The sequence below is a fragment of the Puma concolor genome, chromosome C2 (assembly GCF_028749965.1).
Source record: "Puma concolor isolate L17-30 chromosome C2, mPumCon1.1.hap2, whole genome shotgun sequence".
Taxonomy (NCBI): domain Eukaryota; kingdom Metazoa; phylum Chordata; class Mammalia; order Carnivora; family Felidae; genus Puma; species Puma concolor.
This window is the reverse complement of record NC_141675.1, coordinates 160,069,872-160,093,402: the sequence shown is the minus strand read 5'-3', so window position 1 is coordinate 160,093,402 and position 23,531 is coordinate 160,069,872. Positions and strand designations below refer to the sequence as shown.

Genomic DNA, 23,531 nt, shown 5'->3' with positions numbered 1-23,531 from the left:
GGAGGGAAAATGCACACAAAAAGCCTGGAAGAGGTGGGTGCCAATAAAAGCTGAACCTGAAGATGTAAATTGAAACATCATTTTATAGCAACTAAATTGGCAAAAGTTGTTGATAATGTTGATCCTCAATGTCACCAAGGACATGGAAAAATAACCGAATACTGTCACCGACAGAATAAGTTGCCAAAACTTTTTCTGAAGAGATATTTTGACACCGTATGTCAAGAACCATAGAAAACATTTCTGTCTAGGGGTGCCTGGATGGCTCAATCGGTTGAGCGTACGACTTGGCTCGGGTCATGATCTCACGGTTCACGGGTTTGAGCACTGCGTTGGGACTCTGTGCTCAGAGCTTGGAGCCTGCTTCGAGTTCTGTGTCTCCCTGTTTCTGCCCCTCCCCATTCGCACCCTGTCTCTCTCTCTCTCTCTCTCTCTCTCTCTCTCTAAAATAGATAAACATTAAAAAATTAAAAGAGAAAGGAAGTGTTTCTGTCTTAACATTCCCAACTCTGGAAAATTTTCAGCATCAATACTCCAAAGGGAAAAGAAAAGCTACAGGCCCTCTAATGAGCAGTCCAGTCTCCTCTCCCCTAGCCAGCCCCCGCCCCGCCTAGAGCCTGCGCTGGAGCACACCCTACCTGGAGCAGCCACTACAGCCACAGGCCTCCCAGCTTCCCTTACATGACAGCCCAGACCTTTCTCTGAGGCTTGTCTACAAAGCACCTCGGACTCAAACCAATCTGAAATTCTCCTGCCCCAACTAGGGCTCCTCCAACATTAGCCACCTCAGTCAACAGCACCCCCAAACCCTCACAGTCCTATTCCTGCCTCCCCTCCCATCAACCCCACAAGCTCAAGGCCAGTCCTGGCATTCTGCCATTCCCATGAGCATGGCTGACTGGCCCCCGTGGTCACGTGGCCTAATGTGCGGTCACTGGCTTGGAGACTGGGTAATACATTCAGAAAACAAATCTGACCTCGTCATACTCCCTTGAAAAACTCCATGAGTCTGCTGCCCTTGCCATAAAATCCCTGCAGGGTGCAGAGCCGCCCTCTGTCCCACTGGGCACCTGCCTCATGCCCCAGGAACACGAATCCTGGAACAGCTATGCCTCCCTCCTCTAGCTCCTCTGGGCCCTTCCCAGCCTCTGTGACCATTTTAAGCCTTGACTTAAAAAGCCTTGACTGTAAGCCTTGGCTCCTGCTGCTCCTGAAACACACGTCTGATGCCAGGAAGCGGTCAGTACTGTTGGTGAAGACGCACATGCAAGCGGCCTCTATCTGCGAGGCCACCAATGTGGAATCACAGTGCTCAAAGGGGAGCGCTAGAGCCAGTTAAAGTTTCATCATGGATCCTTTTTCAAATTACGGATTTTTCCCCAATGGGAAACAGTAACATAGGAGTGTCCAGTTCTAAACATAAAATAGGCATGGGGAGCTGGGGTGGCTCAGTCAGTTAAGCATCCATCCCACTCTTGATTTTGGCTCCGGTCATGAGCTCATGGTTCATGGGTTCAAGCCCTGCATTGGGCTTGTGCTGACAGTGCGGAGCCTGCTTGGGATTCTCTCTCCTCTTTTTCTGCCCGCCCCCCCCCCCCACCCCATCTCCCCGCTCTCTCTCTCTCAGAAATAAACTTAAAAAAAAAAAACATTTAAACATAAAAGGCACAATCTTAAAACATTTTTGCTATAAACATCAGGACTGTTGGATAAAACATATCAAAAGTGACTTCTGAAGGGGTGCCTGGGTGGCTCAGTCGGTTAAGTGCCCGACTTCAGCTCAGGTCATGATCTCACATTCATGAGTTCCAGCCCCATATAGGGCTCTGTGCTGACAGCTCAGAGCCTGGAGCCTGCTTCTGTATGTGTCTCTCTCTCTGTCCCCTGCCCCCCCACTTGCGCTCTCTCTCTCAAAAATAAACACTAGAAAAAAGTGACTTTTGAGGGAACACCTCCCCCCGATGTGCCAGAAAGAAGGGATGTGGAATCTAAAATGATCTAGGGAGACAGGGACACTTAAGAGCAGCATGTGGTCCCAGAATCAGAGGCTTTGCCAGGCCGGTGGTCGGTAACGTGATGTCTGATATTGACAGGTTTCCTGAAGGGCTGTGCAGCAGGACAGACATCCTCACTGCCTGTGGGGAGGAAGGCCAGGTACAGGGAGGTCAGGAAGCTTCTCTATCTCCAAATGGGAAGGCAGAGGGGATGAGCTGGGGGCAGCTCTCCTGAGAAATTAAAACCCAGGCCTATTCCTCATATTGTTTACAAATTTACATATGCCACGGGGTGCAGAAATCCCCAAGCAAAGAAACTGACCTAAAAACAAGTCTTAGTGAAGAGCTACTTCTGGGACACTGATCAAATACAAATCCAGCACCCATCTGGAAGGACTCCCACAAGCCAAGACAGATATTCTCACGGAACTCATACAAACACCTCACTAAAGATGAGAACACAACAGGCTACTCCAAAAACGATGACAAGTACATGGAAAACAACATATTAAAAAGAGAAAAGGTCTCAAGCAGTAGCACCCACGGTGGCCCCATCACACAGGTGTGCAGGCCAAAATACTCAAAGTGATCCAAATAATCCCAAGCCTCACATTAAAAAAAATTTTTTTTTACATTTATTTTTGATAGAGAGAGACAGAACACAAGTGGGGAAGGGGCAGAGAGAGAAAGAGACACAGAATCTGAAGGAGGCTCCAGGCTCCGAGCCGTCAGCACAGAGCCTGACATGGGGCTCGAACTCACAAACCGCGAGATCATGACCTGAGCCGAAGTGGGGCGCTTAATTGACTGAGCCACCCAGGCGCCCCCAAGCCACACATTTAATTTAAAGTGAATAACTAATCATACCTTTAAATACTAGGCAACATTTAGATCTGCTCATTAGAAAGGATAGTTACGCTTAATTAAAAAAACAGCTTGAGAGGCACCTGGGTGGCTCAGTCGGTTAAGTGTCCAACTTCGGCTCAAGTCATGATCTCATGGTTCGTGAGTTCGAGCCTCGCGTCAGGCTCTGCGCTGACAGCTCAGAGCCTGGAGCCTGCTGCAGATTCTCTGTCTAAACTCTCTCTCTGCCCCTCCCCACTTGCTTATGCTCTCTCTTTCTCTCTCAAAAATAGACATTAAAAAAATTTTTTTAATGGTTAAGAGGGTAAGTTTTATGTTAAGTGTATTTTACAATTAAAAAATGACAAAAATATACACTGAGGGAATTATAAATGAAGTTTAACTATTCTAACATCCTTGTACTATCAAAGAGTGAAGGTGTTAATTAGATTTAGATATAAAAAAGTATAAATGTTGTATGTAATAAGCTCACCATTAAAAGAATAGAAACTGAGTATATTATTACTCCAAAATGAATAAAGGGAGAATTAAAAAAAAGAAATCTCCTGATAAAAAATAATCCAATGAAATGTAAGCTCAAACACATCGAAGTTTACTTTAAATATAAATGAATTAAACTACACACAGGGGCTCCTGGGTGGCTCAGTCAGTTGAGTGTCCAACTTCGACTCAGATCGTGATCTCACAGTTCAAGAGGTGGAGCCCCACGTTGGACTTGCTGCTGTCAGCACGGAGCCTGCTTGGGATCCTCTGTTCCCCTCTCTCTGCCCCTCCCCTGCTCGTTCTTTCTCTCTCTCTCAAAAACGAATAAACAGGGGCGCCTGGGTGGCTCAGTTGGTTAAGCGACCGACTTCGGCTCAGGTCATGATCTCCCGCTCTGTGAGTTCCAGCCCTGCGTCGGGCTCTGTGCTGACAGCTCAGAGCCTGGAGCCTGCTTCAGATTCTGTGTCTCCCTCTCTCTCTGGCCCTCCCCCATTCATGCTCTGTCTCTCTCTGTCTCAAAAATAAATAAACGTTAAAAAAAAATTTTTTATAAAAAAAATGAATAAACATTTATTTAAAAAAAAACTATCCAGTAAAAAAACAGACACTGTCAGAATAATTTTTAAAAATCAACGCCATGCTGTTTACCACAACATACATCTAAAACACAAAGACACAAAGATTTCGGAAGGGAAAGGATAAAAAAGACCAGAATCACGTCTGATCCAATGACACAAAGTTCTAAAGCATAACTGCCACAGAAAATCAGGACGGTGTTGACTCTGGGGTGTGGGGAGGAGGGCAGCAGGGCACGAGGAAGATTCCAGGTCCAGCACTGTGCTATTTCTTACTGCAGAAGGAACATGTAGTATTTACTGTGTATTCATTTGTTAAGCTGCGTGTACACTTTATGTACTTTCTACTTCTCTGCGCACATGCTATATGTCACAGTTTAAAACAAGTATGAAAATGGGTATTTAAGGGTGACTTTTATGGACCCCACCAGAGACCATTTTTCCAGGCCCTGCCTATGATCTAGATTTCTCCTGCAATAACACAAATTAAAAACCAAACCTGCTCACTGCCTAAAGTAATGTGGACTGAGTCCTACTAGAATCAAACGTCTAAAATACAGGCTTCAGGGGTGCCTCACCAGCTCGGCTGGTAAAGCATGTGACTCTTGATCTCAGGGTTCTGAGTTCAAGCCCCACATTGGGCGTGGAGCCTACCTAAAAAAAACTGTTTATAATACAGACTTTTAACACAACACTTTAAAACTAATCAGTTCAGTATCTAATAAATTTCCTCCCAAATACCAAAACAAAACAAACGCAAGGAATTAATTCAACACATGGAATTCACGTCAGGCCCTGTGGCAGAAAACGGGACCACGGGAGAGATGAGGGCCAGGCCCAGGAAACACGCCTCGACAACAAGGCGGCAGGTGAGCGAGGGAGGTCACACGTGACAGCTATCCTCAACGCACAACAGGCAACTTTCTCTCTTCAACATGGGGCAAAAAAAGATTAGAGGTCCCAAGGAAGGGAGAGGTGGGCTCGGTCAGAAGGGTCCCCAGAGAGACTTCCACACCGGGGTAGCGCCAAGGGAGCAGGGCCTGCAGGGGAAGCTCTGAAGCCCGCTTTCCTTGCTTCGAGTTTCCACACTTCACGAGACAGGACCCTTCAGAGACCGAGTCCTCTCTCTGGTCTGGATTTCTACAACAGGGTGAAACCCCCTCAGGAGCAACACGCTTTAACAGAGAAGCCTGAAGAATACCTCTGTGATGACCTGAGGCTGTTCCGGATGGTCGCCGTCTGTGTTCCGCTGTGGCCGCGCCGAAGCCCCCGTCCTCTCTGCATCCGAGTCCTCCGGCTGAGAGGGGAAGGGCCAGAGAAGAGCATTTATAGCAACGTCCAGAGCTGCGACCTCAGCCTTCTGGCCAGTGCCCACACCAGCTCCAGCCCCACTCGTTCACGGCATGCTTTCCTCCAGAAACAATTCTCAATCCCTAAACATTTTTTATGCGACTCATTTCCCTAATGATGCTGCTGTCCTTCCTAATGAATTTTGCTTCAAGTTATTTCACTGTGCGAGTGATGTCTAAATTATTAAATTTTTAGTTTCTCAATAAATTCTACTCTTTCAGACACATGCACATTTTCTATGCTCTTATTTTTATGTAAGTTCAAATATTTCATCCTCGTGATTTTCCATTTTTAGATAAATTTTTCCTTAATAATTTGTGATAAATTCCTCAATATTTTAAAAAAGAGTATTTTATCATCTCAAACCTGAGTTTAAAGTTTCCCAATGAATTATCCCTGATGTTTTTTTGGCCCATAAATTCACAGTAATTCTGGGCTTTTAATCTGCTGTGCAAAATGAATTGATAATGACTGTCTGCAAAAAAGTGAGGTGATATCCAAAGAAAATCTATGTTTGAAATATGAAATCAAAATACCTGTAAGTCTCTCTCATGCCTTTGTCATTAACCACAGCATCACCTTAACTCTGGGTACATTACGGAGGTCTGCTGGACCCAACATGACTGTCATTTCTTCTTTAAGCAGTTATAACTATTTGAAGGGGCTGATATTTCATAAATTTTCTCTTTTGGGTCTTCAAAAACACACACACAAAAGTTACTTACTTCTTTAAGAAATAGAGTAAAACATTTTATTTTGCCATTACTACGTGGGCCCACTAGATCCCGTGTAGTGTCTAAGATCCAAGACGGACCTGAGCAGTCTTGTTTTCATCTATCATGGCACCATGTCATCATCCTAAGAATTATTTCATCAGACTCTGCAGTTTTTCCAACTGTGCCAAGAACCACCAAAACAATGAGAAAACAGGAGAAAGGGAGCCGCCCGGAGGATGAGGAACCAGTGCGGTGAAATCACCATCTTGCAGTATTTTTACTCACTGCAGAGACTCGCTGCAACCTGTCTTCAACATGATAGCCAAGAACTTTTTGTTTTCCTCCCAAAATGGCAACGAGAAGAAAGCCAACAGGACAGACTTTCATAATCATTAGATGAATTAAAAGATGAATGCTGAGAGAGAACAGCACTTGAGGCCAAGGATGATGGCAAAATTGACAGTAAAAATGAAGTCTCAGATTACAAGTCTTCACATACAATATTCAGTCAAGTTTCTCAAAATCAGGAATCAGTGAACAGAACGTTTTTTAAATTTATTTATTTTTGAGAGAGAGAGACAGAGAGCATGAATACGAGCAGGGGAAGGGCAGAGGGGGAGGGGCAGAGGGAGAGGGAGAGAAAGAATCCCAAGCAAGCTCTGCACTCAGTACGGAGCTCGTGCGGGGCTCGAACTCATGAACAGTGAGATCATGACCTGAGTTGAAATCAAGAGTCTACACCCAACCCAATGAGAGCCACCGAGGCACCTCTAATGTGTAGAACGACATTTCTAAGAAGAAAGAGGAAGCATGATAGTCTCATCCAGCATCACTCACAAGAAGGCTCCAACTCACAATATTTTGCATCAAGAACCTCCATCATCCCACTTGCTAAGAGCATATCAATATTCTTTAATTTTTATTTCTACGTGACAAAATTTACTTGATATAAAGAGGTATGGGGCACCTGGGTGGCTCAGTCAGTTGAGCGTCCAACTGTGGCTCAGGTCATGATCTCAAGGTTCAGGAGTTCAAGCCCCACATAGGGCTCTACGCTGACAGCTCAGAGCCTGGAGCCGCTTCAGATTCTGTGTCTCCCCCTCTCTGTCCCTCTCATGCTCGCACTGTTTCTCTCTCTCAAATAAAAAATAAAAAACATTTTAAAAAATTTAAAAAGAGGTATCAAAATTTTTAATATCATTTTAACTTACTGCTTTATTCTTACTCCAGTAAGTTATTTATAAAACGACTTACACAAAAAGTAAAGCATGGGACCCAGACGATAAGTGATGATGACTATTTTTCCTGGTAGTGCCCAAACAGGAGTTGGAAGAGCTGTAGAGCCATACTTGCTAACCCTTCTACAGCCCTGCTTAAAATGTGCAGTACAGGGGCACCTGGAGGCTCAGCTGGTTAAGCGTCCGACTCTCAGTTTTGGCTCGGGTCATGATCTCACGGTTGTGGGCTCGAGCCCCTCGTTGGGCTCTGCGCTCACAGCCGCAGAGCCTGCTTGGGATTCTCGGTCTCCCTCTCTCTCTGACCCTCCCCCGCTGTCTCTCGCTCTCAAAAATAAACATTAAAAAAACAAATCTTCAGTACAAGTTTTTGTAAAGGTAATTTTCCTCTGACATTTTTGACCTCCAAGCAATCTTTGGATGGTTCTTTTACAAGAACTGGCCCGTACTTAACTTTGTTCCTGACGCATAGCTGAGGTCAAATACCGCTTTCTGCCACTTCTCAGCTAACTGCCAGAACGGAGATGACCATTGCACTGATTAAAGTAAAATGTCTTTTCATGGCGCACGTCACTTAAACTGTGAGGGAAGATGGCTAGATCCTGAACACCAACCATAAAGTCTTTTTGCAATTCTATCGTTGCTTCTAACCCCCTGAAAAACTCAAATCTTTGAGTTGCTTACAAACATGCTTTATTGACATACTCTTAGAATTTAATACGTGCCTGTGTTTTCTGCTCAGATCAGCAATTTACTTTCTTTACCCTAAGACTGCAGAATCTTCACCTGAAAGAGTATAGCAAAATTATGATATAGGAACTTTACGAATTAATTTTTCTTACAGAATTTTCATGGTATATTGTTTTTTCAATTGTCTATCTCCAATTTCTTTAGTCTTTTGGTCTTAAAACTAAAACACTGAACATAAAAAACAGCTTCCACACTAAGTTGCAGAATACTGCACTAAGCTGCTTCTACACTAACCTGCGGAATACGATTTCACCCAGCTTGGCAGGTTTCATTACACAACAAACCCACCCACACCCCACCACTGGAGGGTGGCCCTAACTCAGCAGTGGACACCACAAGGAAAACCACCAAGTGACAACTGGGCATTTTCCACCTCCAGGATTGCTTTACCTGGTTTTCAGTTCTTTTCTATGTCTAAAGACCATTAAAGTAACAAATGTATCAAATACGCTTTTAAACCAAATTAAGTGGGGGGGGGGGGGGGGGGGAACCTGGGTGGCTCAGTCCATCAAGAGTCCCGTCTCTTGATTCAGCTCAGGTCATGATCTCAGGTTTGTGAGTTCAAGCCCTGTATCAGGCTCCACGCTGACAGCACAGAGCCTGCTTGGGATTCTCTCTCTCTCTCTCTCTCTCTCTCTCTCTCTCTCTCTCTGCTCCTCCCCTGCTCATGCTCTCTCTCTAAATAAATAAAACTTAAAAAAAAAAAAACTAAGCAACTTATTGTATGTTTAAAAGCATTACTATTTCTCACACACACATTTCATCTCACCGTATGGTATTCAATAAGCTCATTAAAAACCCATAAAAGTGAAACTTCTAAAAATTTCCAAATGGGCAAAATAAAACAAAAACACTTAATCATGTTCAAAGAACAACTATGACATAAAGGCTCTACAAGGACTCATACTCTGCTGACACAGACACAACTGCAAGGAAGGCCTTGTGCCTATAAGGTGTTCTGCTAGGTCGGAGGAACATGTGACTGTTGATCTCAGGGTTGTGAGTTCAAGCCCCACATTGGGTGTAGAGATTACTTAAAAATAAAATCTTAAAAAAAAGAAATCTAATTAATTCCTCAGCAGATAGGAAGAAAATAATGATGGCTTAATCCTATACATGCTACTTTTTTTTTTTTTAAGATTTTAAGTAATCTCTATACCCAACATGGGGCTCAAACTCATAACTCTTGAGATCAAGAGTCACGTGCCCTACTGACTGAGCTAGCCAGATGCCCCTAACATGCCACTTTTTTTTTAACCTATGCACATGAAAATTTTTAAGTAAGAATGTAATTAAAAAGTAATTTGTCCTGAAAAATAATAAAAAATTGAAAAGTTGTGAGTGAAGGTAAAGTCACACCACAGAAAAATGAATAGGCTTGACTATATATACATTTTAAAGCCTGGGAATCAATGGTCTACATATCTTCTCAAGAAGTTAGAAAACCAAGAAAATCAAAACCAAACATACTTTAAAATAAGAAACTACACATGATAAGAGCAGAAATCAAAGAAACATAAATATGTTACATAAAAGAACAAAAACTATAGTTAACTTTTTATAAAAATAGTAAGCATTAACTTGTGGCAAGGCCAACAAAGGCACAAATACTCACCTTTAAAAAATGAAAGGGGTGCCTGGGTGGCTCAGTCAGTTAAGCATCTGACTTCGGCTCAGGTCATGATCTTGCGGTTTGTGAGTTCGAGCCCCACGTTGGGCTTTGTGCTGTCATGACAGTTCAGAGCCTGGAGCCTGCTTCAGATTCTATGTCTCCCTCTCTCTCTGCCCCTCCCCCGCTCACGCTCTGTCTCTCTCTCTCTCTCTCTCTCTGTCTCTCAAAAAATAAACATCAACAAAAAAAATTTTAGTAAAAAAATAAACAAAAATGAAAAGGGTCATCAATACTGATGCCACAGACACTGAAAACATTCCTATGAAAAACTTAATGCCAAAAACTGGAAGATTAGATGAAAGAACAAATTCTGGGAAAAAGCATTAGTGAATAGTTTGATAACTATCAAATAAATGGACTCTGTAATTCAAAGCTTTCCCACAAACAAAACCTCAGTTCCCAAAGTCTTCACCATCTTACACAAACTCATTCACAGAGCAAAGGAGACCTCTCAGCTCCTTGGATAAGGCCAGCACAACCTCAAGACTACAAGTACAGGTCACTCTGTCACAAAAATATATGCTTTCTTTGTATCAACTGAGATGATCATATGACTTTTCTCGGAGTCTGTTAATGAACTGCACTAATTTCTTTGAACGTTTGACCAATCTTGCACAACACTAAAATACACTCCACTCCACACCCACCCAAACTGTTAAAAATAGAGGAGGAAAAAAAAGACAGTCAATACAAATCACAGATGCTATAAAACTTACACATGTCACTACCGAAAATATAAACTGAACAACTGTTTTAAACACAGCTCAACATATGCATGTTGAACAAATACATGTATAATGACCCAACAATTAAGTAACTAATTATAGCCTCAATAGAAACATCTGCACATGTACACCAAGAGACTTGTCTAAGAATGGGTGTAGTAAATGCCAAGTAACTGTAGAATAGACAAACAGATGGAAGCACATTCATATAATGAAATACCACACAATAACGAAGATGAATAAACGATAGTGTTTAACATGAATAAACCTCATAAACAAGACACTGGATAAAAAAGATCCAGACTCAAGATATGCATACTAGATTATTCCATTAAAAGTTCAAAAACCTGGGGCGCCTGGGTGGCTCAGTTGGTTAAGCATCCGACTTTGGCTCAGGTCATGATCTCCTGGTTCATGGGTTCGAGCCCTGTGTCGGGCTCTGTGCTGACAGCTCGGAGCCTGGAGCCTGCTTCGGATTCTGTGTCTCCCTCTCTCTCTCTGCTCTCCCCCCACTCATGCTCTGTCTCTCTCTCAAAAATAAATAAACATTTAAAAAAAAAAAAGTTCAAAAACCTGGGGCACCTGGCTGGCTCGGTTGTTTAAGCATCCAACTTCGGCTCAGGTCATGATCTCACGGTTCGCGGGTTCGAGTCCCGCATTGGGCTCTGTGCTGTTAGCTCGGAGCCTGGAGCCTGCTTCTGATTCTGTGTCTCTCTCCCTCTCTCTCTTTGCCCCTCCCCCGCATGCACTCTGTCTCTCAAACATAAATAAACATTAAAAAAAAAAAACCAGCAGTCCCATTGGATGAGGACCCATTCTAATGATCTCATTTTAAAAAATAATAATTAGTTAATTAATTCAAAAATCAGCAAAATTAAACTATAGTTCTAAAAGTCAAAGTACTCAATACACAAAAAGTAACTTGAGATGAATCATAAACCCAGAAAGCAAAACCATAAGGCTTCAGGAAGACATAGGAAAGTACATGATCTCAGAGCTAGAAGAAATTTTTTGGATAGGACACAAAAAGCACTAACTATAGGAAAAACTGATAAATTCAACTTCAACAAAGCAAGCAAAACTGAGGAAAAACATTCACAGTACATATACCTAACATATGACAGACATGAAGAATATTAAGAATTCCTACAAATCAACAATGAAAACATTTTTTTTAAGTCAAATGCTTACCAAAACCAAAACAGCAAAGTCCAGACATGTAACAACATAACACTGACAATGGCTGGCATCCAATCAAAAATTATTAAACATACCAAAAGGTGAGAAATGTGACCCATAAACAAGAGAAAATCAGTCCAATGGAAATATACCCGAAAAGGACAGAGAGGACAGAATTAGCAGACAGGGACATTAAAATAGCTGTTATATTAATACCTAGTATTTAAAGGAAAATACAAACGCAAAGAATGATATAAAAAATACAAAATACCCGAAACAGAAAGAAATTCACTTAATTCTAGATTAATAGAATAGACATTGCAAAGAAAAGATCAGCGAACTTGATCTAGCAATAGAAGTGATCTAAAATGAAGAACACGGGGTGCCCGGGAGGCTCAGTTGGTTAAGTGTCTGACTTCAGCTCAGATCATGATCTTGCAGTTCATGGGTTCAGGCCCTGTGTCAGGCTCTGTGCTGACAACTCAGAGCCTGGAGCTGTTTCGGATTCTGTGTCTCCCTCTCTCTCTGCCCCTCCCCCGCTCGAGCTCTCTCTCTGTCTCCCAAAAATGAGTAAACATTAAAAAAATATGAAAAAAAAAAATGAAGAACAAAAAGGCAGAGACTGGAAAAAAATGTTTTAATAAGTAAATAAAGCAAAGTCTAAATGACCCATAGGATAACCTTAAACAATTTGTAATATATAGATTTGAAATCACAAAGGGGGAGGGATGGGAAGCAACAAAAAGTATTTGAAAAATTGAACAAAAATTTTCTGAATTTGGTGAAAACTAAACCAAAGTTTCATAAAGATCAACATATCCCAGGCAGTAGAAACACAAAGGAAACCACCCTAGGCACATGATAATGAAAGAATTTGAAACCAGAGATAAAAACAAAAGTTTTAAAAGTACCCCCAAAAAATTAAAAGGAAAAAAAGACTCTACAGAGGGGCGCATGGATAGCTTGGTTGGTTACGAGTCTGACTCCTGATTTTGGCTCAGGTCACGACCTCACGGTTCCTGGGATCGAGCCCCAAGTGAGGCTGTGCGCGGACAGCATGGAGCCTGCTTGGGATTCTCTCTCTCTCCTTCTCTCTCTCTCTGCCCCTCCCCTCCCTCATGCGCTCCTGCTCTCGCTCTTTCTCCCAAAATAAGTAAACATAAAAGAAAAAAGTTCTACAGAAAGAGGAATGAAGAACGACAGCAGACACCTTCAGAAACTATATGGGCCCATCGACCACGGTGCTGCAAAAAGAAAACTGTCAACTGCAAATTCTATATCCAGGATAGATTTCTTTCAAATACGAAGGCAAAACAAAGTCAGTTTCAGACAAACAAAAAAGCCAAGAGAATTCATCGGCAGACCTGCACGACAAAAAATTTGTTGAAAGGAAGCTCTTCAGACTGAAGGAAAAATGATACATGATGCAAAACTGGGTCTATACCAACAAACCAAAGCCCTGGGATTGGCAAGTATGTTGGTAAACATAAAAAGGTACCACTTCTTGCTTCTAAAAAGATAATAGACTTAATGTTTATTCATTTTTGAGAAGAGAGCACGAGCAGGGGAGGGGTAGAAAGAGAGGGAGACATGGAATCGGAAGCAGTCTCCAGGCCCCGAGCCGTCAGCGCAGCTGTCAGACAGATCCCACAATGCAGGATTGAACCCACGAACTGTGAAATCATGACCTGAGCCAAAGGTGGATGCTTAACTGACTGAGCCACCCAGGCGCCCCGACAACAGACTTTTTTAAAAAAGAACGATGGGGCGCCTGGGTGGCTCAGTCGGTTAAGCGGCCGACTTCAGCTCAGGTCATGATCTCTCGGTCCGTGAGGGCTGTGAGTTCGAGCCCCGCGTCGGGCTCTGTGCTGACAGCTCAGAGCCTGGAGCCTGTTTCAGATTCTGTGTCTCCCTCTCTCTGACCCTCCCCTGTTCATGCTCTGTCTCTCTCTGTCTCAAAAATAAATAAAATGTAAAAAAAAAAAAAGAAAAAATAAATAAAAAAAATAAAAATAAAAAAGAACGAGAAACATCACTACATACTGCTACGGCGTGACTGCCAAGATATGGTAAGTGAAAAAAACAAGATACAGAAATGTAAAGTATCCTGCTACTAAAGAAGCAGATAGTGAGAAATATATGCACATATTTGCTTCTATTTTTAAAAATGTAATAACAGGGGCACCTAAGTGGCTCAATCAGTTAAGCATCTGACTTCACTTCAACTCAGGTCATGATCTAACGTTCGTAAGATCAAGCCCCACGTTGGGCTCCGCACTGACAGCATGGAGCTGCTTGAGGTTCTCTCCTTCTTTGTCCCTCCTCCGCTCTGTCTCAAAATAAACAAACTAAACAAACAAACAACCACACACAGACACAAATGAAAAAAGGGGAGCCTGGGTGGCTCAGTCAGTTGAGCATCTGACTCTTGATTTTGGTTCAGGTCATGATCTCAGGGTCATGGGATCGAGTCCTGTGTCGAAATCCCTCTCAACATGGAGCCTGCTTAAGACTCACTCTCCCTCTCCCTCTGCCCCTCCTCCGTGCACTAGCTCGCATTCTCTCTGTCTCTTTAACGATAACAACAAATTGAAAACAAAAAATCCCTAAAACATGAAGAGAAAATAAAACAAACGAATACAAATATATTTAAGTTTCTGGCTTAAACTATTTCAAGTGATTTTAAAACAAAGTAATTTGACTGCACATCACTGTGGAAAATACCTAAAGGACAAAAATGAGTGCAAAGAAATCGTAATTAGTAATAACGTTATTATAAAACTAGAAAGAGAAAGAAAGCCAAGTGAGTAATGATGTTAATGTCAGGAACATACATTTTTAATGTTAAAGAGAAATTTCAAACTTAAGTAGAAACTCTGTAATCATAAACTATGAACTCTGTAATCATACACTACTCTGTAACTCATAAACTATAAAACAAAACCTAACTGTTCACTGACATGACCTTGAAACAATAAAACCCCTAACGTCTAGATCATGTTTCTGAACACTACTTCCCACTACAGGAGCCAGGAGTCATGGGAAATGCCTGGCTCCAGGCCTGGGGCAAGAAATGCACCAGCTGACCGGCAACACTTTTTCCAAAAGCAAGGAAGCCACCATAGTGACTGTGGAGGATCAAACTAAAGATGCTCTCCCTTGTCAAAGATGGGAAAATCTGAGCAGCACGCTAACAGACACAAGACTTGCTCATGACAAACTGTTAAACATAAGTGAATTTACAGTGAGGCTCAAGAAAGCCAGTCCAATGGTCATATGTGGAAAAGCGTAGCACAGCAACATGAGTAACTTAAAAGGAAAGAGTGATGCCTTTACCCTGCTTTCCAATCCAAGCCGGGCACCAGGGTAACCAGATAACTATAAAGGGAAGTTCTCATGCAATGTTACATACAATTAATAAGGAAGGAGGGGCAGAATTGAAATAGCAGTATTTTGTGCTCACTGGTGAAATAACAGTTCTCGGCAACAATCCACGTGGGCTACTGAAACCTGAGATAAAAAGCCCACGAGGACCTCTGAAGTAGACAAGCGTGCAGATTGGGCCTCAAGCCACTGGTGACCACAACAACACAAGAGACTACCAGCTCTAATTCCTATTACAAAAATTTATGCAAAAAATGCATTTTTTCTTAACTATTACATGCAATCAAATAAGCAGAATGAAGAATGAAGTCATGGATGTAAGAACTAAGGCAGAAGCCAGGGAGCCCACATACCCTTGAGAGCAGCAGAGAGCTCTGATGCCCACCCAGCAAGGGGGCTCATCCCGCAGCGCCCACTTCCTTGTGAGGGGATAACCAGAGTCCCTACCTCACAGCCTGGCTTACAACACGTACAACCATTTCTGGCACAAATTTTAAAAACAAATAAACATTAGTCATTATAATTCTAAGTAAAAATGTAATTGCTTCCATCTCTTATTATTAAAAAAAAAAACCCACACAACACAAAAAAATAAAAAACTAACGCCTAATCATACAGGTCACTGCCAGGTATCCTAGGAAGTAAAAAACAGAAAATAACATGAACCTTGTGCAAAATAATGCATAAATCTCTCGGTTTCCTTTTACAGATATCTGGCATTCTGAAATGCCCTATCAATTGTGTAACTCGATCCATCACTGACCAGGCATGCGTAAATAAAGCACCCAGCACCTTCTTTTTTTTTTTTCTTTTTTTTTAATGTTTTTATTTTTGAGACAAAGAGAGACAGAGCATGAGCAGGAGAGGGGCAGAGAGAGAGGGAGACACAGAATCCGAAGCAGGCTCCAGACTCTGTGCTGCAGCACAGAGCCCGCCGTGGGGCTCGAACTCACGGACCGTGAGATTGTGACCTGAGCTAGTTGGACGCTTAACCGACTGAGCCACCCAGGCACCCCTGGCACCTTCTAACCCAGGCCCATAGTCAGATGGTCACAAAATGCAACTCTGTTTCTCTATTAGACTGAGCTGAGCACAATGAGGAAAGCCAATCTCTGGAAGTCTGACTTCAAACTCCAGGCGGAAAGACTTGAGCCCCACTGCTCCCCCAAGCACCCCAAACGGTTGAGGTAACTCAGAATAAACTGAACTGCCCTACATTAAGAAAACTAGGTCACAGCAATCAGTGCCTCCACTAAAAATGGAATGAAGCTACAGACAGAGGGCTTCGGGACCCTGACCAGGAGGACCCGGCAGGGCTGCCCAGAGAACCACAACCCCGCCCTCGGCCACTGCACGGGAGCCCAAGAAGCCAACGGCCAGCGCAGCTCGCCTCCTGCTTTTCTGACCCAGCGCTCTGCAGACTCAACCCCACCCCTGGCTCCCCGGCGAGAGGAGGGGAAGGCATCCGCTCAGACACATCAAAATGAACCCTCGATGCAAGAGGTAATGCCTAGCCTTGGAACTTGACATTAACCAGGACATTTCCCTTGAAGCAGACAAGAGGTTGGCAAACTAACAGTGACCCCGCTGGCAGGGAATGCCAGGACACAGAGCTGGCCGAGCCTGAAGCTTCCCCACCTCCAGGCCACGTCCATCCACGACGTCTTGCTCGTTCAGAAGCTCTTCCTCCAGCTTGAGCCTGAGCCTCTGAATTTCAACCTGACCCTGATCCACAGGCAAATATATTCTGTCCTTTAAAAGAAAAGGTAATTCTTTTTTTTATACTCTAAGAACACAAAGGTCCACGCACTCCATTCCTGCCACCGCACCAATCAGACTTCAACAGCCTTTCCCTAAATATGACCTTCAGATTTATCACGCTGTCCCTCCTATTACAGTTGCCTATTATGGACTGACAGTGTCCCGCAAATTCCTGTGTTGAAGCTCAACACTCCCTTGTGACAGCAGGGCCTCGAAAGAGGTGATTAAGGTTAAATGAGGTCACAGGGTGGGCCTGGTCCAGCAGGACTGGGGTCCTTCTAAGAAGAGGAAGGGACACCAGTGTTCTCTGTCAGGTGAGGATGCGTGGAGAAGGCAGCAGGCTCCAGGCTCCAAGCTGTCAGCGCAGAGCCCAATGCGAGGCTTGAACTCACGAACCATGAGATCATGACCTGAGCTGAAATCAAGAGTCAGATGCTTCACATTAAATCAGACTGATTATTTTCTTAGCCTTAAGAGCCAAGGGAATTTGCCTACTCGGATTTGGACTTGCTGGGGATCCATCACCCGTCGTTGTTTCCTATTTCTCCCTTCTGGAGTGGGGCTGTCTATCCCATCCCTGTTCCACCACTGTGGTTGGGAAGCATATAACTTTGGTTTCACAACCTCACGGTGGGAGAGAAATTTGGCCCCAGGAGGAACCCTACCTCAAGTCTTACCCATATCTGATTTAGATGATATCTAGGTGAGAAAGAATGCTGGAATGAGTAACGATCTCTGGGGCTGTAGGGATGGGGTGAATGTGTTTTGAATGCAAGAAAGATGAATTGGGGAACCAAAGGAGAGAATGTTATGGACTGAAGTATATCCCCTAAAACTCTCATGTGGAAGCCCTGATGCCTATTGTCACTGTATCTGAAGACAGGGCTTTTAAAGAGATAACAGGATGGGACTAAAATCCAATAGGACTACTGTCCTTTGAGAAGGAGACCAGAGAATACTGCTTTCCTGCCCTCTCCCCACACAGGAGACCATGTGAGGACACAGCAAGAAGGCAGTCATGCACAAGTCAAGCAGAGAGGCTTCGCCAGAACCCAACCCTGACAGCACTTGATCTCAGACGTCCTGCTTCCAGAACTGAGAGTCTGTTGTTTAAGCCACTCAGTCTGCAGTGTTCTGACAGCTTGAGTGACTCACACCCTGCCTTTCAATTTCCCTTGCCTTTTCCCTCCACTTCTTCCAGCTGACCTTCTCTCTCCTGCCCCCCATCCAGCCCCAGACCCCAGGGGCTCTCACCTTCATTCCAACTCACACGCCAACCGCGGCAGAGCTGCGTGAGCTCACCAGGAGAGAGTGAGACACCTAGCTCCAGCCACCTGCCATCCTCGGCGGTTCAATCCCAGCACGTAAGTACACAGCCCCAGAATCCTTAATCCTCACTCCCGTGGGAAACCCCTTTACCAACGGGAGTACTGTTTATACACAGTGCCTTCTGCCTTCAGTCCTCCAAACTCCACTCACCCCCAAAGCTACTCAGGTCAGCACCTTTCCCTCACCCCCTTCCCTGAGGTTGTTCTGTCCATGGGTAACACAGTTAGGGCCTTGTTCAAGTCTGCGTTCCATCCTGGGATCCCTCATTCTCCAGATGGCTTTTTTTTTTAATTTACATACAAATATATTTTGATGTTTTAAAATTTACATGATGATGAGGTGTCTGAGTGGTTCAGTGAGTTGAGAACCTGACTCTTGATTTCAGCTCAAGTCATGATCCCAGGGTCGTGGGATCAAGCCCTGCGTCAGGCTCCACGCTGATTGTGGAGCCTGCTTAAGATTCTCTCTCTCCCCCTCTGCCCCTCTTCCCACTTGCGCACTCTCTCCCTAATAACATAACATAAAATTTACACGATCACACAGGGCAGTTTCACTGCCCTAAAAGATCCCTGCTTCACCAACTCTCCCTCCACCAACTTCTGGCATCCACTCATCTGTTTACAATCTGCACAGTTTTACCTTTTCCAGAATGCTACACAAACAAAACCACACAGTGTGCAGCCTGTCAGACTGGCTTCTTTTAACTCAATAATAGACATTTAAGGTCCCTCCATGTCTCTGTAGGTCCTGAATGCTCATTCCTTTGTATTTCTGAATTTTGAGCTGCTGATAGGAATGCAAAATGGCAGGACCACTCTCTGGAAGACAATTTTTGGCAGATTTTTAAAAGGTTAAATTGAGGTGCCCGGGTGGCTCAGTCAGTTGAGTGACCGACTCTTGGTTTCAGCTCAGGTCATGATCTCAAGTTTGTGAGATTGAGCCCCATGTCAGGCTCTGTGCTGACAGCCCAGAGCCTGCTTGGTATTCTCTCTCCCCCTCCACTCCCCAACCCGCCTCCACTTGCATGCGTGCACACACTCTCTCAAAATAAATAAAATTCAGAAAAAAAAAAAAAGGTAAATACTTGCCTACCACAGGGTCCAACCATACCACTCCTAGATAGGAATGAGGTGGTAGGGAAGAGGAAGTAATGAACTTGAATATGGCTCTGATTTTTAGAATCTTAGTAATGCTTCCCTTACTCAAAAAAAAAAAAATTAAATTAAATCAATCTGGACGTAAGAAGAACCAAAATAGAAGACAAACAATAAAACAAAACCATGTTATAAATGAATAACTATAATGAAAAATTTTTTAAATTTATATTTAAAAAATTAACTTATACAACTTTGGAATGCTAAACAACAAACTTTGGGATAATAAAGACAAAAAGAACTAGCACTGAACAACAAGGGTTTGTTTAAACTGCACAGGTCCATGTACCCACAGACTTTTTTCAATAAACACAGGGTGGGCAGCACTGTAAATGTATCTTTTCTTCCTTGTGACTTTAACATTTTTTTCCCAAGCTGACTTTATTATAAGAATACTATATATGATACAGAAAATACACAAAATATTTGTTGACTGTTTTATTATGTCATCATTAAGGCTTCCAGTACACACTAGCCTATTAGTAGTCACATTTTGGGAAGTCAAAAGTTATAGGCCGATTTTCATCTGTGTGAGGGGTCAGTGCCCCTAACCCCCATGTTCCTAAAGGGTCAACTATATATTCAAATATCCCACTCTAGTTAGTAAATCTGTTTTTCACAGTAGTGAGGATTAGCAATCCTCAAACTAATGTGCATATATTTAGACTGAGGAAGTAAGTAAATATATTGTAGCTAAGATACTTTCACTATTGGTAAAAGAAATCAAGATTAAGAAGAGGGAAAAAGCTAGAATGAACCCTGTGACGTTGGTTAGGAATTGAAAATACTAAAGTAAATTCATGATTTTTATTATACATACAGATTGACAAAGAAATAAATATAGAAGTGTACACATACAGGTATTTATCACCTAGCTCTGTTGAAATAGCCCAGAAGCCAAAGACACCCCAACAGCAATAAGCACAACTATCACCCAGATGTTGGTTTCTAAACATCATTCTCCACTAAAAGAAACCAGAGCTCCTTGAAGAAATATCTGATTACAGGGCTGCTGACAGGGAAAGGATAAAATAACCCTGGAAAATCTTGGTGCCAGAATGTAAGGAATTAAGGTGCCAGAAACAATGAGGACATGGTAGAAGGACAGGTACCAATTCAAAGGCACTCCCAATGGCCAATCTATGTATTTCAGCAACAAAATAAACACTGACATGGTTGATATGATAGATTAAAACCCGAAGAATAAAAATCCCTGGGCACCTGGCTCAGTCAGTAGAGCATGCAACTCTTGATCTTGGGGTCATGAGTTCGAGCCCTATGTTGGATGTACAGTTTACTTAAAAAAGAAAAAAAAGAAAAAGAAAAATCCCTATGTCCATACCGATATAGTGAATAAATAAATACACACTGGAGGGAAGTGACAGTTCCTCCTTGCAGCAGAATGTCAATTAATACATAGAGATAGAACGATGGAAACAAAGTCATCATGTGGCCAACACCACTACAATAAGTGCTGCAAGCAAGAATCACCTATGGGAGCTAAAATTAGTGGAGCAAAGCATGATGAGAAAAGGGGGTTTGCGGGGTCTCTAAGTATCTCCACACAATATACTTATGAACTCCAAAGTTAAAAATAGTATTTTTCTATCAAGAGAAACCTGGCAGGTCTCACCTTAACTAAGTGATCAAAATTGGCATTACCTGTAGGGAGACACGTCAAATACCAATACCAAGTGCACTGAGCAGGGAATATCACCACTTCTACAATGTTCTGGCCAAAATTCACAACATGATTTTAATCAGGAGGAAACATCAAACAAACCCAAACTGACAGGCATTCTACCAAACGACTAGCTAGGACTCTTCAAAGACGTCCAACTTATAAAAGACTGGACCACACTAAAGCAGCATGGGCAGTGAGATGCAACACAGAATCCTGGACCAGAGAAAGGGCATTAGTGGGACAGTGGGGGAGATCTGAATGAGCTTTACTAATTAGCTCATAGCATTGTTCCAGTGTTAATAGGAACTAATTGTAATAATCGTCCTGAAAATACCAGATGTTGACATTCATTTCAAGAAGCTAGGTGAAGGATATCTACAAACTCTAGGCTAATCTTTGCAAAGTTTTTTTGTAAGTTGGAGATTATTTCAAAATGAAAAGCTAAAATACATAAAACATTTAATATAAGATAAAAAGACTTCCTGGCGCCTGGGTGGCTCAGCCAGTTAAGCGTCTCTTGATTTCAGCTCAGGTCATGATCTCACGACCATGGGATCGAACCGCAAATCGGGCTCCACGCTGAGGGTGGAGACTGCTTAGGATTCTCTCTCTCTGCCTCTGTCCCTCTCCCCTGCTTGCATGGATAAAAAAAGTGTATTTAAAAAGTTTTTTTAAATGTGTATTTACTCAGCGACAGAGAGAGCACCCATGTTCATGGGGGTGGGGGCAGAGAGAGAATCCCAAGCAGGCTCCTCACTCAGCGCACAGCCCAACATGGAGCCCCATCTCACAACCATGAGATCATGACCTGAGCCAAAATCAAGAGTTGGACGCTCAACCGACTGAGCCACCAAGGTGTGCCCCCTGCCAAAAAAATGTTTACTATAAAAAGACTCCTCTGACTTGCAAGTAAGAATAAAATTAATAGCTGTTAACTATAAATTACAAGCTTTTCTCCTCAAGGAGCCTAGGAGAAAACACACAGAGAAAAAGCACTGGGAGTAAACTCTCAGTCCTCCCAATGTGGCTTTTACTCACGCAGCTGTGATGGAGACAGGGCTGCTGAGAGCTGCCGCCCAGTCCTGAGACCAGCACAGAGGATGGCGGTGAACTTCAGGCCCACACTGGCGGAGGCATGAGCTGGGCTCAGGCTGGCCCAAAGGCTGGGCTCCCAGAGTGCTGGCCTGCTGCTCCCCAGACGAGGGAGTACAATAGCTACGTCTTTCAAATTCTCAAAAGAAGAGTTCCAGATGTGTCGGTAGAATATCAGAGACTTTACAGGCTGGAATTCCACTTTTCCAACAAAGCAGGCGAGACACGCTGTGAGTTTTCGTCAAATGCTGCCCTCAGCCACCAGTATGCCAGCTCATTCTAGCAAACACCCAAACCTACACCTGCTCTGTTGCACACAAAATCACAATTCAAAGCCCCTCAATGATAATGCACAGAAAAAGTCGCAAGGAGAGCCCAACTACAGGTGATTAGGGGGCCACGCGGGCCCAGCATTCTCAGTGTGCACGTCCACTAGTGGTCCACACGCACCCCTGTAGTTCACAGGGCCTCAAGCAGAGGACGGTGGTGCCTCCTCCAGCAAGATGCCCTTTCTGCACCACCTTCACCCATTCCCTCTTCATCCCAAGTTCAGAAAGGAAACAAAAAAAAGCAATAAGTAGATGAAGGAATATTATGGTTTAAGTGTGCAAAGAAATCCCTGTCAAAAAGGCTGATACATAGAGCCACACCAGAGGAACTCACACTTCTAAGACTCCCATTACCAAAGCAAGAACCTATACTGACACGTGCCTTCAAACAATCCCTAATCATAAAACATAAAACATTTACTAGGAGTAAAAACACAAAAATATATTCCCCTTGTGTAAAAGGGAAACTCTCTTTCCCCACTTTTGATAGGCAAAAACAGACCAAAGTCATGCCGCAACAACTAGAAGCTAAGCAAGATGTTAATGCACAGTGCTGAGTAAACCTACCTGAGCTGCTCCTGCCCCATCAGGGGTGTCGCTGCACGGTGTGTTTTTGCAAACATCCCCTCTTCCCAGGAGTCCACCATCTTCGGTGGCTACCGGGCTCTCCTCCTGGACAGGCGCATCGACAGCCGGGCCCTTCCTCTTCGCCGTCTTTTTCTTCGGATGCGCACAGTCACCTTTTGTTTTTCTCTGTCGGAAGTGAGCAAGCTGCGCAAAAACGTAGAAAAGTAGTAAAGACAAAGGTAACCAAGAAAAAAGTAACAGAACCACAAAGCCAATGAGCTGGTGGGGAACATGAGGCTCTGGGGCTGGCTCAGTGTGCTCAGCCAAACCTGGCCAGACCCACGTCAACCACAAACTCTGCCTTCATTAATATCTGCGATGCTAGCATTTAAGTTCAGAATTCTTTTCAGAGTCTAATAATGAGGACTGTTAATTATGCCTATATACAGACAGAAAAAAGCAATACAGCCAACTGGCAGAATAGCTTTCCTAGCCCCTGGAAGTTTACAGAGAAATAGGATTCAAAAAAAATAACACATCTATTTAAAAGACTGATAGCTTAATCAAGGCATGCTTAAGGTTTAAAACTACACAAACGCTAAATCTCTTTTTGCCCCCATTTTCCCCCAATCGAGAAAATATATAGCCTGGCCAAAACTTCCTAGCCACAGATTCTGAGACAAGGTAC

The 23,531-nt window shown here is 43.3% G+C and overlaps 1 protein-coding gene across 8 annotated transcripts in view; it reads right to left on the bottom strand.

The window, feature by feature from the left end:
• The window catches only part of PCNT (pericentrin), a 134,030-nt gene that overhangs the window by 108,022 nt on the left and 2,477 nt on the right, over positions 1–23,531 (bottom strand). For all 8 annotated transcript variants that reach the window (XM_086676214.1, XM_086676210.1, XM_086676207.1 and 5 more), the window contains exons 2-3: positions 22,844–23,047; positions 5,118–5,213 (exon numbers count right to left, since the gene is read on the bottom strand). In XM_086676214.1, coding sequence (XP_086532340.1) covers positions 5,118–5,213; positions 22,844–23,047 — 300 coding nt within the window. The remainder of the gene's footprint in view (positions 1–5,117; positions 5,214–22,843; positions 23,048–23,531) is intronic.